Here is a 14,483-nt window from a genome sequence, read left to right as displayed (position 1 = left end):
TTTCAGAACCACAGTTAAAACGATCTCCTAGTTGTGGGTGCCCATTGGAATTTGATTTTTGAAAATGCGTTGTCTGTTTGAAGCTAGTTTCGAACCGGAGGTCCCGTTTTTAGAGTGTGTGTGTCTGATTCGCAGATTCAAATCCAGGTTTTCTTGATTCCTAAAATGATGTTATGTGCTGGGATTCCTCCGGCTTGCCAAGGGGAAGGTCTCTGGGATGGGGCACCCCTTGGCAGGAGCTGGGATGGGGCACCCGGCAGCCTCCTCTCCCGGCCTGTGCCAGGCGGTTAAGGTTGGGCCTCGGAAGCATCGTGCTGCCTCTTGATCTCCGTAATCTCCTCGGACTTAAAGATCTTTTGCTGTCTAAGCTTGTTAAGGCGAACGGCCTCCCAGGGGAGTTTTCTGGGACGTGGGCTTGCCAGGCCGGGATGCCTCCGTGAACCCGGGCCGGGTGCAATTGCAGTCTCGCCAACGGTGCTGAGATCGCAAGCAGGCACAAACAACACCTTTTAACCTTGCCTTGCAGTTTATTATCAATTGGAGTTGGGGGGGGGCTTCAACTTAGCTGTCAACTATCCCTTATTTGGCGGGAAACTCCCTTATCCCAGCACCGTGTCCCGCTGCTGTCCCTTATTGATGATGTCCCTTAAATTTCCCGGGTTTCCAAGGAAGCAGCTCCTCTCTCTCCCTCCCTCCCTGCCGGCCAGGGAGGAGGGAGGCTCCAACTGTGTTGCTTGGCTGCGTTGCTCACCCAATAAGGAGTCTAAGAACGACTGGGGGGTGGAGCTTGCATGCCTTGTGCCAATCAAATCGGCCGCGTTGCCTGGGGACTCGCCTTTGCTCAGCGCTTCCCAGCAGAGAGGTGACGGTGGTTTTCCTTGCTGCATCCCCTTTGCCGGGTTGCTGCGCTGTGGGAACCACCGCTTGAGGCTTCCTTTGGCTGCTGGTTGACTAAAATCCCTTATTTTGGCTGCTGATCCCTTATTTTCGAGGCTGCTGGTCCCTTATTTTCAAATCTGTAAGTTGACAGCTATGGGCTTCAATGGATATCTATCTTTCTCTCATCATGGGACCCAAGGCCTTGGACAGGTAGTTTTGAGGGCGTCACCTGCTAGTAGATTGACAGGACACATCTCTGGGCCTGGGTAATTTTACGGTCACACGCAAGGACCAACGTGATATTTATTTATAAAAGATATTGGTGCACCGCTGTGCCAAAGAATATGAAAGTATTAAAGCAGTTGTTTGTTTTGTTTAGTCGTTTAGTCGTGTCTGCCTCTTCGTGACCCCCTGGACCAGAGCACGCCAGGCCCTCCTGTCTTCCACTGCCTCCCGCAGTTTGGTCAAACTCATGTTGGTAGCTTCGAGAACACTGTCCCACCATCTCGTCCTCTGTCGTCCCCTTCTCCTTGTGCCCTCCATCTTTCCCAACATCAGGGTCTTTTCCAGGGAGTCTTCTCTTCTCATGAGGTGGCCAAAGTCTTGGAGCCTCAGCTTCAGGATCTGTCCCTCCAGTGAGCACTCAGGGCTGATTTCCTTCAGAATGGATAGGTTTGATCTTCTTGCAGTCCATGGGACTCTCAAGAGTCTCCTCCAGCACCAGAATTCAAAAGCATCCATTCTTCGGCAATCAGCCTTCTTTGTGGTCCAGCTCTCACTTCCACACATCACTACTGGGATGTATGGAAGTTAGCAAAGCAGTTAGCAGCAGCCAAACACAAAAACCATCTAATAAAATCTGTAAAGAAGTTAAGAGTTTAAAACAGGTGTCAAATAACCGGTGTGGGGAAGATGTATTCTTAATCGCCTGCCTAGGCCTGGCAGAACGGAAATGGGCTCTGTAGGAATCTAAAAGTTGGCACAGAAGCCGCCTGCCAAATCTCTAGTGGCAGAGAGTTGCACAGGACTTGGTTTCTTTCTCTGATCTTCTGGCGGGGTCTGTGTGCCCCTCCTTGCTGCTGCAGTCAATAGACCATCTGCTGCACTGCTGCTATGATACAGATGGTCCTGAGTTCAAAACTCCATGACATCTCCAGGCAGGGCTTGGGGAGAGAGCTGCAGCTGTCAGTCAGAGCAGACATTACTGAGTTCGGTGAGTTAGTACAAAGCAGCTGTCAGAATGTTCCTACGACCCTAACACTATACCCCACCAACTCCTGGACAACTACAGTGGCACTGGTTGGCAGAGGGGAGGAAGATTTGGCAAAAAATGGGGGGTTGGAGCTCGTGGGCAGAATGAATGACCCCCCTACCTATAAATTTACAGCGAGAAGCGTGAAGAGGGCCAACTGCCAGACTGGCCCTGCTCTGAATCCTTTGCCCATTTGTGGGGGGGGGGGGTTTAATCTCTTTTATTCAATATTACATTATACATTTAAATTCAAACATTGATCATAATCATCAACATTTAGCATTCCCTGAATCCTTAGACTCCACCCCCCATGGTTTCCATTATCAAACATTTTCTACTGCATCATATATTTTCTCTATTTTTCTTAAAATAACCCATTATTACCTTAGTTTTTAATACATTACAAGCATTACTCTAATCCTGCCAAAGTCTTTAGTTGTTTTACAGTGTTCTCTTAAGTAAATTGTAATTTCCCCCCCATTCCTTCTTAAAGTTTCTGTCTGGTTTCTGATTTTCCCAGGCCATTTCAGCATAGTCCATCATCTTCATCAACCATTCGTCTCCGGTCGGGACTTTATCTTCTTTCCATCTCTGGGCCAGTATCTGCTGTCATCGCATACACGAATAATCATTTCTGCTCCTTTGGTATCTCTGCATCTAGAATTCCTTGTAAAAAAAGCTTCTGGTTTCCCCCCACAAATGTTATTTTAAATATTTTTTTTCAACTCATTATATATCACTCATTATATATTGTATCAATAGGGACGTGGGTGGTGCTGTGGGTTAAACCATAGAGCCTAGGACTTGCCGATCAGAAGGTTGGTGGTTTGAATCCCCGCGACGGGGTGAGCTCCCATTGCTTGGTCCCTGCTCCTGCCCACCTAGCAGTTCGAAAGCACGTCAAAGTGCAAGTAGATCAATAGGTACCACTCCGGCGGGAAGGTAAACGGCGTTTCCCTGCGCTGCTCTGGTTTCGCCAGAAGCGGCTTAGTCATGCTGGCCACACGACCTGGAAGCTGTCTGCAGTCAAATGTCAGCTCCCTCTGCCAGTAAAGCGAGATGAGCGCGCAACCCGAGTCGTCTGCGACTGGACTTAACTGTCAGGGGTCCTTTACCTTTACCTTATACAGTCATATCTCGAGTTACAGACACTTCAGGTTGCGTTTTTTCAGGTTACGGACTGCTGAAACCCGGAAGTACCGGAACAGGTTACTTCCGGGTTTCGCGGTTGCACATGCGCAGAAGCACCAAATCGCAATCCGCGTGTGCGCAGCTGTGGGTTGCGAATGTGCATCCTGTAGGGATCACGTTCGCGACCCAAGCATCCATATATTGTATCACATGTGGTGATGGATGTGCAAGATAACAAAAGCATTCTGGGAAATGATATATCCTTTGCCCCTTCGTATGTAACGTCGCCGTCTTCCATTTCTCCCCAGCACCAGCGCTGCCCGGTGGTCACCCTCGACCCGCCCCCCGCCCCGGCGACGCCTCCGCTGTCCCCGCAGCCCTCCACCCTGGCCAGCAGCCGCTCGGAAAAAGGTTCGTCATGGTCCAGCCGCTCTCTGGGCGCCCGCTGCCGCAACTCCATCGCCTCCTGCGCCGACGAGCAGCCCCACATTGGCAACTACCGGCTCCTCAAGACCATCGGGAAGGGAAACTTTGCCAAGGTCAAGCTGGCCAGGCACATCCTGACAGGAAGGGAGGTAAGCGGGGGCTGGAAGGGGTGGGTGCAAGGATGGGCGAGAAGGGTTGATTGATTGATTGATTGATGGATGGATGGATGGATGGATGAGTTAGGCTCACTCGCAGGCCGCTTCCCACCAGCTTACAGCAAGCATTCGAAACATCGAAATGCAAGCAGGTGAACACAGAGCACGTCAGCAAATTCAAAAATCAGCTACTTAACCGGCACAGAATAAATTGAATTGCACATATACACACACATAAACATATTTTCTGGGTTTAAGTACAACATACAGTGGTACCTCGGGTTGCTGACGGGATCCGTTCCGGAGCTCCAGACGGATCCTAAGGAATTTGCAACTGGAGGCCCTTGCTCTGCGCATGCACGCGGCGCAATTTAGCGCTTCTGTGCATGCGGTGAAACCTGGAAAAACACTTCCTGGTTTGCCGCGGACGTATTCCAAAGGATACGTAACCAAAGGTGACCACAAGCAGTAATATGCTGTTGTTATGTGGGTGAGGCAGAAGGGGTCTCTGGAGGAAAAAGGAGGGGGAAGGTTGCCTTTGGCAGGAGCCTAAAAACACTCATTGCAGCAGGAAATCTTGTCTGGTGGGCTGCCGCAAGGCTGGGTCATTGTGTCCCCCCTCAGGGGACCCCAAAGCACAGGACTCCGGTTGCCGATTTATAAACCAGCTCATAGCCTACTGAAGCAGTGCAGAACAAGCCAAGATAAACTGCGGAAGGTTACTAACTCGGTGAACTAAGAGCAATAAAACCCTTTCTTCAATTGTGGCAGTTAATATTCCATAAAATGACTCCGGTCACACTCCAAAGGAAGCCTTCTTGTACAAAATGTCTTGAGCAGACACCTAAGATAGCAAGGCGCTTGTTGAATCTCGGTTTCTGGACTGATTCTGAAAGTCCACCCGTTGCCGCAGTTCTCGCGCCGCCAAATTTTGGAGGAGGCAGTGGCGATGCTTCTGAATCCCAGTTGCTGGAAACCGCAGGAGGGGAGAGTTGCTCTTGTGCTCGGATCCTGCTCGGCAGCTTCCCTGGTTGGCCACTGTGAGAACAGGAATCTGGCCTGATCCAGCAGCAGGATCTTTGTATCTTCTCATGGAACCTCCAGCTTCACGGGCAGTCTATCTGCGCAAACAGGATGCCAGGCCTCTGGGAAGCTGGGTTGCTTCCTTGTTTGTCCAGAACTCACGCCCTGCCTTCCGTCGCAAGGGCCCTGATTACCACAAATCAATGCACAGAACAAGTTATCGGAAATACCAAATGCAGTGGTACCTCTGGTTGTGAAAAGGATCCGTTCCGGAGGCCCTTTCGCAACATGAAAAGAGCGCAACCTGCAGCGGCGCCTCTGTGCATGTGCGGGTTGTGATTTGCCACTTCAGCGCATGCACGTGACGTCATTTTGCGCTTCTGCACATGCCTGCACGAGCGGCGAAACCTGGAATTAACCCTTTCCGGTACTTCCGGGTTGCTGCGGGACGTAACTTGAAAAAACGTACAGTGGTACCTCGGGTTAAGTACTTAATTCGTTCCGGAGGTCCGTACTTAACCTGAAACTGTTCTTAACCTGAAACACCACTTTAGCTAATGGGGCTTCCTGCTGCCGCCGCGCCGCCGGAGCACGATTTCTGTTCTCAACCTGAAGCAAAGTTCTTAACCTGAAGCACTATTTCTGGGTTAGCGGAGTATGTAACCTGAAGCGTATGTAACCTGAAGCGTATGTAACCTGAAGTACCACGTAACATGAAGCAGATGTAACATGAGGTATGACTGTACTTTCAGGGTCTGTCAATTTCTCACACAGACCAATATTGTCCCAGCCTTTCTGAAAGCCAGTCTTCACCTGTTCCCTGCTGCTGCACCGGGTGGGTGCCAGCCTAACTGTGTGTGTGTGTTCCACAACTGGGGTGCCAATCCTGAGGAGAGCCTCAAGATTTCACTTAAGGCCAGAAATCGGCTTCAGTTTATTGTCCCGCACAAGAAGAGCTTAGCAGACCAGGCCAAAGCATCTCGCGGTGGCCAAATGCCCCAAAGGACCTGGGAATCTAGGTAGACTGCGCCTGATTCTGGAGGCTCCATAACAGCATCCGAAGAGCCAGTCCTGTTCTCACAGCCTGAATGCGAAGTCTGCAAGGCACAGATTCAAGCACCTGCCCAGCTTACCCTTCTGCCGGGGAGAGTTAGAGCAGTTAACATTTTTAGTGCATGTGCGAATGGCGTTCTGTGTCCTCTGCTATCAAGGCACCCCAGAGCCACTTGGGGAGAGGTGATCTGAGGGGTTGTACCCCAGGACCAATCGGACACTGTCCTGGCACCCTCCTCGACGACGTTTTTGCAGCCATGGGGAAGGGGTGGAGCAAGCCTCAGGTGCGTCTGTCCTGAGCAGGTGCAACTTATAGGTGGCAAGGGGGCAGGTGTATAGGGCTCCACCCTTAGCCACTGGCTACTTCTGGTGCTGGGGACAGTCTAGATGGGGGTGGGGAGGGAGAATGAGGAAAGGCAGAAAGGAAGGAGCAGGTGGAAATCACAGGGTGGGGCTGGATTTGGGAAGGAGGGTTTAGCGAATTATTGCTGGCAGGAACCAGCTATTGCATGGCCTTTTAAAAAGTTTTTATTTATACGTTTCAAGTTTATACATATCATTAGTTTTACAATCAACTGAACATTTCAGAATTTGACTTCCTTCCCCCTCTTTCTGCGGTTCGTTAAATGTATTTTTTTAATACCTTCTGCGTATCCAAATTGATTTGATTTGCTCATTTAATTATAATAATAATAATAAATTTTATTTATATCCCGCCCTCCCCAGCCGAAGCCGGGCTCAGGGCGGCTAACAACAATAAAACAGTACAAAAGTACAGCATAAACAACACTCTAAAATCATTCATTATAAAATTAATTAATTCAATTAATTAATTAATTATCTGCTTTAAATATACACGCTTATGAAACTGCAGGTTATTACAATAATCCTGCCAGTGTTTTTATCTGTTTGCAATTTATCTGTAAATATCCAATAAAACCCTTTCCATTATTTTATAAAAAAGTTTGCTATCTTGATTTCTTATTCTTCCCAGTAACTTTTGCCATTTCTGCATATTCTATGTTGTTTTTTAATCCGTTCTTCCTTTGCTGGGACTTCTGCTTCTTTTCATTTTGGGGCAAGTAGCATTCATAAGTCAATTTCTATACAATTCAGGTTGTTCTGTCCCTATAATTCCCAAAATTGCAGGGCCTTTCTCTCTCTCCCCGCCCCCGCTCCCGGCCACCCCCACTTTTTCACCAGTCTGATTTTCTGGCATTTCATTTCTTCCAGGTGGCTATAAAAATAATCGACAAGACGCAGCTGAATCCAACGAGCCTCCAGAAGGTGTGTATGTTTGTTGCTGTTTCAAACCCACCAGCTCTTTGATCAGAATCGTAAGAACTCTAGATTTGGAAGGGACCCCTAGAGTCATCTAGTCCAACCCCTTTGCAGTGCACGAATGCCCCAAAGGGGGTTTTGGCCCGGGGGGGGTATCAGGGACTGCAGGGGTCGGCTGTGGGGAACACCATTACCCAGAGGGGATTCCCCAGGAGGGCGCTAAGAGGCAGAAGGCAGCTGGGGGGGGGGGCGGACTCTGGAGGTGTAAATAATAATCATCATCATCATCATCATCATCATCATTTATTATTTGTACTCCGCCCATCTGGCTGGGTTTCCCCAGCCACTCTGGGCGGCTTCCAACAAAGATTAAAAATGAATCAAAATGTCACACATTAAAAACTTCCCTAAACAGGGCTGCCTTCAGATGTCTTCTAAACGTCAGGTAGTTGTTTATCTCTTTGACATCTGGTGGGAGGGCGTTCCACAGGGTGGGTGCCACCACCAAGAAGGCCCTCTGCCTGGTTCCCTGGAGCTTTGCTTCTCGCAATGAGGGAACCGCCAGAAGGCCCTTGGAGCTAAACCTCAGTGTCCGGGCTGAGTGATGGGGGTGGAGACGCTCCTTCAGGTATACTGGACTGAGGCCGTTTAGGGCTTTAAAGGTCAACACCAACACTTTGAATTGTGCTTGGAAACGTCCTTTCAAGACTGGTGTTATGTGGTCTCGGTGGCCGCTCCCAGTCACCAGTCTAGCTGCCACATGGCAGAAGAGGAGCCCAGATCCATTCCTTTCCACCTCGTGGTGGCATAGAATCGCGGAACTGCATAATTGAGAGGGACCTCCAAGGGACATCTAGTCCAACCCCCTCCCACCAGATGTCAAGGAGAACAACAACTACCAGACTTTTAGAAGACATCTGAAGGCAGCCCTGTTCAGGGAAGCTTTTAATGTTTGATGTATTACGGTATTTTAATATTTTCTCGGAAGCCGCCCAGAGTGGCTGGGGAAGCCCAGCCAGATGGATGGGGTATAAATAATTTTATTATTATTATTATTATTATTATTATTATTATTATTATTATCTCGTTCATACAAGTGCTTCCCCCCCCAAATAAATAAATATGTTTTGGGGTACTCTCATTTTGACTTAAGGCAATCACCATTTTATAGATCAAATTGGGAAAAATAAATACAGTAAATGGACAAAAGTATGAAGATTCACAAAATGTTTAGGGGTATGCGTCCCCCTGTGTACCCCCCCCCCAGGAAAAAAAGCACTGGGTTCACGGGGACCCCGTTCTCTCTCTCCCTCTCTCTCTCTGGGATCTCTATCTCCCTCACGCCACTGACCCCCACCCCACCTTTCCCTCCACTGGTGTGCTCATTGCCAAAGACACCCATCGCTCTTCATTCCCCCCCCTTTCTGCCCCCCCTTCCCTAATTAGCGCCTGGAGTCCAAGTTGGTCGCTGTGGTAACGCCACCTCCTGCCAGCATCTCGCTGTGGGGGAGGTTGTGGGGGGTGGAGCTGCTAATTAGCGGCTGGATTTTCCAGGCCAAATGAGCTTGGGGAAGATTGGGGGGGGGGGAGAGATGGATATTGAAGGCCTTTCCTCGCCCCCCCCCTTTCAAATTAGTCATTTCCCCTGGCAAGGGGCTGGAGGAAGCTCCCTGTTCAATGGGAGTCCTCCCAGTTGCAGCTCCCTGTTCAATCCAGTCTTCCCAGTTGCAGCCAGACTGACACTCTCAGCATCCTTTTGGCTGGGGGGGGGGGAGGCCCTGTACTTCCTTGAAAGCCTCTTTCTTCCATTCCTCCCCCCCCCCTGAAATTCGTCTGCCATCCATCTCACAGCTCCTTTTAAGGGGAAAACCCCCCATGAAATGGGTGCTCGCTCCCCAACTCCCACTGACTGCCCCCATTGATGGGTTTCATAAACAGATCACATTCCTAATCCTGACATTTAATTAATAGAATCATAGGACTGAGCTGTGCTGAAGAGACAGTGTGGGGCATTGATTAGGGTACACAACCTGGGAGAGATCAGGGTTCGGATTCCCTCAACACGGCCACCCTGAAGCTCACTGAGAGAAAGCTTGTTTTCTGCTGCTCTAGAGTGGCTCAAACACTTAATACGATACTAAAGGCAAGAGGGCCTCTGAGCATGCGCAGAATGTTTGTTGTCGCTGCTGTCACTGCCAAATTGTCAGGGTTTGCCAGGATTATGAGGAGAGGCTTCCACGTTAAAGGTCTCTCGCCTTGGCACCTCTCCTCTTTAGAAATTAACCCCTCCTGCCAGCCGCCTTTGGTATAAAGGTAAAGGTAAAGGGACCCCTGACCATAAAATCCAGTCGTGGCCGACTCTGGGGTTGCGGCGCTCATCTCGCTTTACTGGCCGAGGGAGCCGGTGTACAGCTTCCGGGTCATGTGGCCAGCATGACTAAGCCGATTCTGGTGAACCAGAGCAGCGCACAGAAAGGCCGTTTACCTTCCCACCAGAATGGTACCTATTTATCTACTTGCACTTGACTTGCTTTCGAACTGCTAGGTTGGCAGGAGCAGGGACCAAGCAACGGGAGCTCACCCCATCGTGGGGATTCGAACCGCCAACCTTCTGATCAGCAAGTCCTAGGCTCTGTGGTTTAACCCACAGCGCCACCTGCGCATAACTGTCAACTTTCAGATTTGAAAATAAGAGATCAGCAGCCTTGAAAATAAGGGATCAGCAATCTCACCTGTCCCAGGGACAGTCTACAGGATATCTAACAATCCGGGATAGCAGCGGGAAACGGTGTTGGAATAAGGGGATTTCCTGCAAAAAAAGGAAGGTTGACAGCTATGCATCCACGCCTTTGGAATACCTAAGAGCAAAGTATCTGTGGGGAGGAAATAACTGCCTCCAAAGCAATTTTGGGAACAGAGTTTGCTCGGGGAGGAACCCCACTACCGTTATGAAAAAATCGTTTTCCAAAATATGTTCCTGCAATGGGAGCACGTCCAAAATGTATGTTTGTGTGTGAAAACATGCTGTGACCAGCCCTTGGGGAGAATGACTTGGCTTAACCCACCTTCCTCCTCCCATTTTTTGCAGCTCTTCCGAGAAGTGAGGATCATGAAGGGTCTGAATCACCCCAACATCGGTAAGAGAGGCAGGAGCCTGGAAAGAGGTCCACCTCCGTTCACAGTGGCAGCTGCCTTTCTCTTAAGGAGCTTGAAGGCAGAACCAGGAGGGAGGGAGAGGGTCATGTTCAAGAAATCCAGGCAGATCTTGCTCCGTGGAATCCGGGGGCTGAAATCTCTCTCTCTCGCTGTTGCAGTGAAACTCTTTGAGGTGATAGAGACGGAGAAGACACTCTACCTAGTGATGGAGTATGCCAGCGCAGGTGAGTCTGGGGCATGTAGCGTTCCCAAAACAAGGAAGGATTGGACTCTGATTAATAGAATACACACAAGGCTTTACCAGTTGTTGTTGTTTAGTCGTTTAGTCGTGTCCGACTCTTCATGACCCCCTGGACCAGAGCACGCCAGGCACTCCTGTCTTCCACTGCCTCCCGCAGTTTGGTCAAACTCATGTTTGTAGCTTCGAGAACACTGTCCAACCACCTCGCCCTCTGTCGTCCCCTTCTCCTTGGGCCCTCCATCTTTCCCAACATCAGGGTCTTTTCCAGGGAGTCTTCTCTTCTCACGAGGTGGCCAAAGTATTGGAGCCTCAGCTTCAGGATCTGTCCTTCCAGTGAGCACTCAGGGCTGATTTCCTTAAGAATGGAGAGGTTTGATCTTCTTGCAGTCCATGGGACTCTCAAGAGTCTCCTCCAGCACCATAATTCAAAAGCATCCATTCTTTGGCGATCAGCCTTCTTTATGGTCCAGCTCTCACTTCCATACATCACTACTGGGAAAACCAGAGCTTTAACTATATGGACCTTTGTTGGCAAGGTGATGTCTCTGCTTTTTAAGATGGAGGTGCCAATAATAATTCCTGTCCACCCTTCGGCCCAGGTCGTTTTATTCACAAAAAAACTTTTTACACAGTGTTCGTAAGAACCAATCAGATTTCCTCTGAGCATTTCAAAAACCCCACGTGGGACAAAGTTAAAGTTAAAACTACAAAGAAACTATTTCCTACTGAAGCATGCATAGTAGTCCAGAGTAAATAAAATAGGAATAAAAGGAGGAATGCATCCAGCAAAACCCAGGAATAAACAGGAGAGACAGGATGGCAGTATTTACCATCTCTATGTGAACTCTCTTCCTGGCCCTTAAAGGTAAAGGTAAAGGGACCCCTGATTATTAGGTCCAGTCGTGACCCACTCTGGGGTTGCGGCGCTCATCTCGCTTTATTGGCCGAGGGAGCCGGCGTACAGCTTCTGGGTCATGTGGCCAGCATGACTAAGCCACTTCTGGCGAACCACAGCAGCACACGGAAAAGCCGTTTAGCTTCCCGCCGGAGCGGTACCTATTAATCTACTTGCACTTTGACGTGCTTTCGAACTGCTAGGGTGGCAGAAGCAGGGACCGAGCAACGGGAGCTCACCCCGTCACAGGGATTCGAACAGCCGACCTTCTGATCAGCAAGTCCTAGGCTCTGTGGTTTAACCCAAAGCGCCACCCGCGTCCCATTAAAGATCTATCTAAAGATTAAACTATATCAAAGTAACCTACTATCTTTATGTACTGAGGATGCCTGATGAAGCAACTGTCCTGTATATCAGAATGCTTATACGTGCCTGTCATGTAGAGAAAGCAAATGTCAGAGGTGGAGAGGCCTGTGGGATTCGATCAGAAACTATTGTCAATGAATCAAACCCAGTCAACGCAGTGCTTTCATAGCAGACACAATGGCTTGCTCCATATTTCATAATTCCTCATAGCAATCCCACCTGACCCCCACACTCTCGATATTTGCTCCCCTACAGGGGCACAGTTTCTTTCTTTCTTTCTTTGGCGATCCCTCGTAGCCGAGTAAGATTGTCTTCCATAAACATGGATTTTAAGTGACTGTGGAGGCCAATTCTGGATCCTCATGTCCTTCCACAGTGGGGGCATTGGTTCCTGGGCGGGAGTTGATCACGATGTGGATTTACCAAGCGTGCCTTCCTCTTAGCACGTTTCTCCCTTGCGTCCTGCGTTCGAGTGTCTTCAAAGCCCAGGACACCTTTGGGAAAGGCTGTTCTCCAACTGGAGCGCTCACAGGCCAGTGTTCCCCAGTTGTCAGTGTTTTTACTACATTTTTTTTAGATTTGCCTTGAGACAGTCTTTAAACCTCTTTTGTTGACCACCAGCATTACGCTTTCCATTTTTAAGTTTGGAATAGAGAAGTTGCTTTGGAAGATGATGATCAGGCACAGTTTAACTCCATGCCAGCCCTTGCCCAGTGCACTGCCCGCCCACTTCCACAGCTCTGCAGGCGTTGCATCCATTTTATGACCTTGTTGCTCAATTTGATATTTTTGCATTTATTTATTTTTTAATGCACTGCGGTATTTTATATTTTGCTGTTACTTTGATTTTTTTTATATATTTATAATTTTACTGAGATTATTATAGTAAATTAAAATAAATAAGAAAACAGAAAAAGAGGGCAGGGAAGAGAATACATTAAAAAACCATATTTTTGTCCTTCCAATGTATCGATATCAATCTTTTTGCAGAAATGAGGTCATGGAGAATCCATTTACGCTGACCAATGATTATTTTTATTTATGATTATTTGGCAATGATTTATAGTAGCTGTTGAGTCAACTTCTGTCCAGTCCGCATTTGCTGATATTTTGAGAATTAATTTCATTCCGTGCCATAATATTCTAATGGATTATCGAATATCACGTTACTCAGTGTAAGTTGTTTACTTTAAGTCATATTTTTAGACATTGTTTTGCATTGGATCGGATTGTTGGAGGACGTGGGGGTCTTTGTTCTATATTTCATTTTTCCTACGGCTTGCAAGACGCCTTGTGCGCAGCTAGGGATTATTAGGAGAGGAATGGAAAATAGGACTGCCGATATCATATTGCTGTTGTGCAGAACTATGGAGCAAGGTGTGCAGTTCTGGTCCCTGTAGAACTGGGAAAGGTTCAGCAAAGGCCACGCAAATGATGGAGGGGATGCAGTGAGTAAGAGGCGAAATGATGGAAGTTTTAAATGACAATTTTAGGTTATATTTTAGTGATCAAGATTTAATATACCGTATTTTTTGCTCTATAAGACGCACCAGACCACAAGACGCACCTAGTTTTTGGAGGAGGAAAACAAGTAAAAAAATATTCCGAATCTCAGAAGCCAGAACAGCAAGAGGGATGGCTGCGCAGTGAAAGCAGCAATCCCTCCTGCTGTTCTGGCTTCTGGGATAGCTGCGCAGCCTGCATTCGCTCCATAAGACGCACACACATTTCCCCTTACTTTTTAGGAGGGAAAAAGTGAGTCTTATAGAGCAAAAAATACGGTATATTTTTAACTGCCGCTATATCTGTATTGTCTCTGTTATACCAAATTGCAATTCAATGTATCCCTGTTGTGTTTTGTGATTTTCCTGATATTGTAAGTGAGCTGGAACTGGTCTGTGACCGTAATAATAAAATTCAATTCACTGATGGAAGTTTATGAAAAGTGGGGAGGGGAAAAGTGGAGAGGAGAAGTTTTTCTTCTTTTCTCATAATACCCACATTTAATTAGGCTGAATGTTGGAAGATGCGGGACAAATAAAATGATTTTTCCCCCATGCAGCACATAGCTAACCTTTGGAACTCCCTGCCACAGGAGCCAGCGGTGGACACCCACTTGGGTGGCTTTAGAATCATAGAATCATAGAATCCTAGAGTTGGAAGAGACCACAAGGGCCATCGAGTCCAACCCCCTGCCAAGCAGGAAACACCATCAGAGCACTCCTGACATATGGTTGTCAAGCCTCTGCTTAAAGACCTCCAAAGAAGGAGACTCCACCACACTCCTTGGCAGCAAATTCCACTGTCGAACAGCTCTTACTGTCAGGAAGTTCTTCCTAATGTTTAGGTGGAATCTTCTTTCTTGTAGTTTGGATCCATTGCTCCGTGTCCGCTTCTCTGGAGCAGCAGAAAACAACCTTTCTCCCTCCTCTATGTGACATCCTTTTATATATTTGAACATGGCTGTCATATCACCCCTTAACCTCCTCTTCTCCAGGCTAAACAAGCTTTAAAAGAGGAATAGACAAATTCATGGAGGAGGAGAGGGCTTCTCATGGCGACTAGCCAGGATGCCACTGGCCTGATCCTTCAGGCTCTTCTGGTGTTAGCCTAACGTCCTTTTCT

At 48.2% G+C, this 14,483-nt stretch overlaps 1 protein-coding gene across 6 annotated transcripts in view; it reads left to right on the top strand.

Moving 5' to 3' along the window:
* MARK4 (microtubule affinity regulating kinase 4) overlaps positions 1–14,483 on the top strand; it is a 78,922-nt gene that overhangs the window by 29,486 nt on the left and 34,953 nt on the right. For all 6 annotated transcript variants that reach the window (XM_081018724.1, XM_081018725.1, XM_081018723.1 and 3 more), the window contains exons 2-5: positions 3,571–3,837; positions 7,153–7,206; positions 10,289–10,337; positions 10,515–10,580. In XM_081018724.1, the coding sequence (XP_080874850.1) occupies positions 3,571–3,837; positions 7,153–7,206; positions 10,289–10,337; positions 10,515–10,580 (436 nt within the window). The remainder of the gene's footprint in view (positions 1–3,570; positions 3,838–7,152; positions 7,207–10,288; positions 10,338–10,514; positions 10,581–14,483) is intronic.

Source organism: Podarcis pityusensis, assembly GCF_964106645.2.
Source record: "Podarcis pityusensis genome assembly, chromosome: 8".
In the NCBI taxonomy this organism is placed as follows: domain Eukaryota; kingdom Metazoa; phylum Chordata; class Lepidosauria; order Squamata; family Lacertidae; genus Podarcis; species Podarcis pityusensis.
The sequence above is the reverse complement of the archived record's forward strand: the minus strand, read 5'-3'. Positions and strand labels throughout refer to the sequence as shown.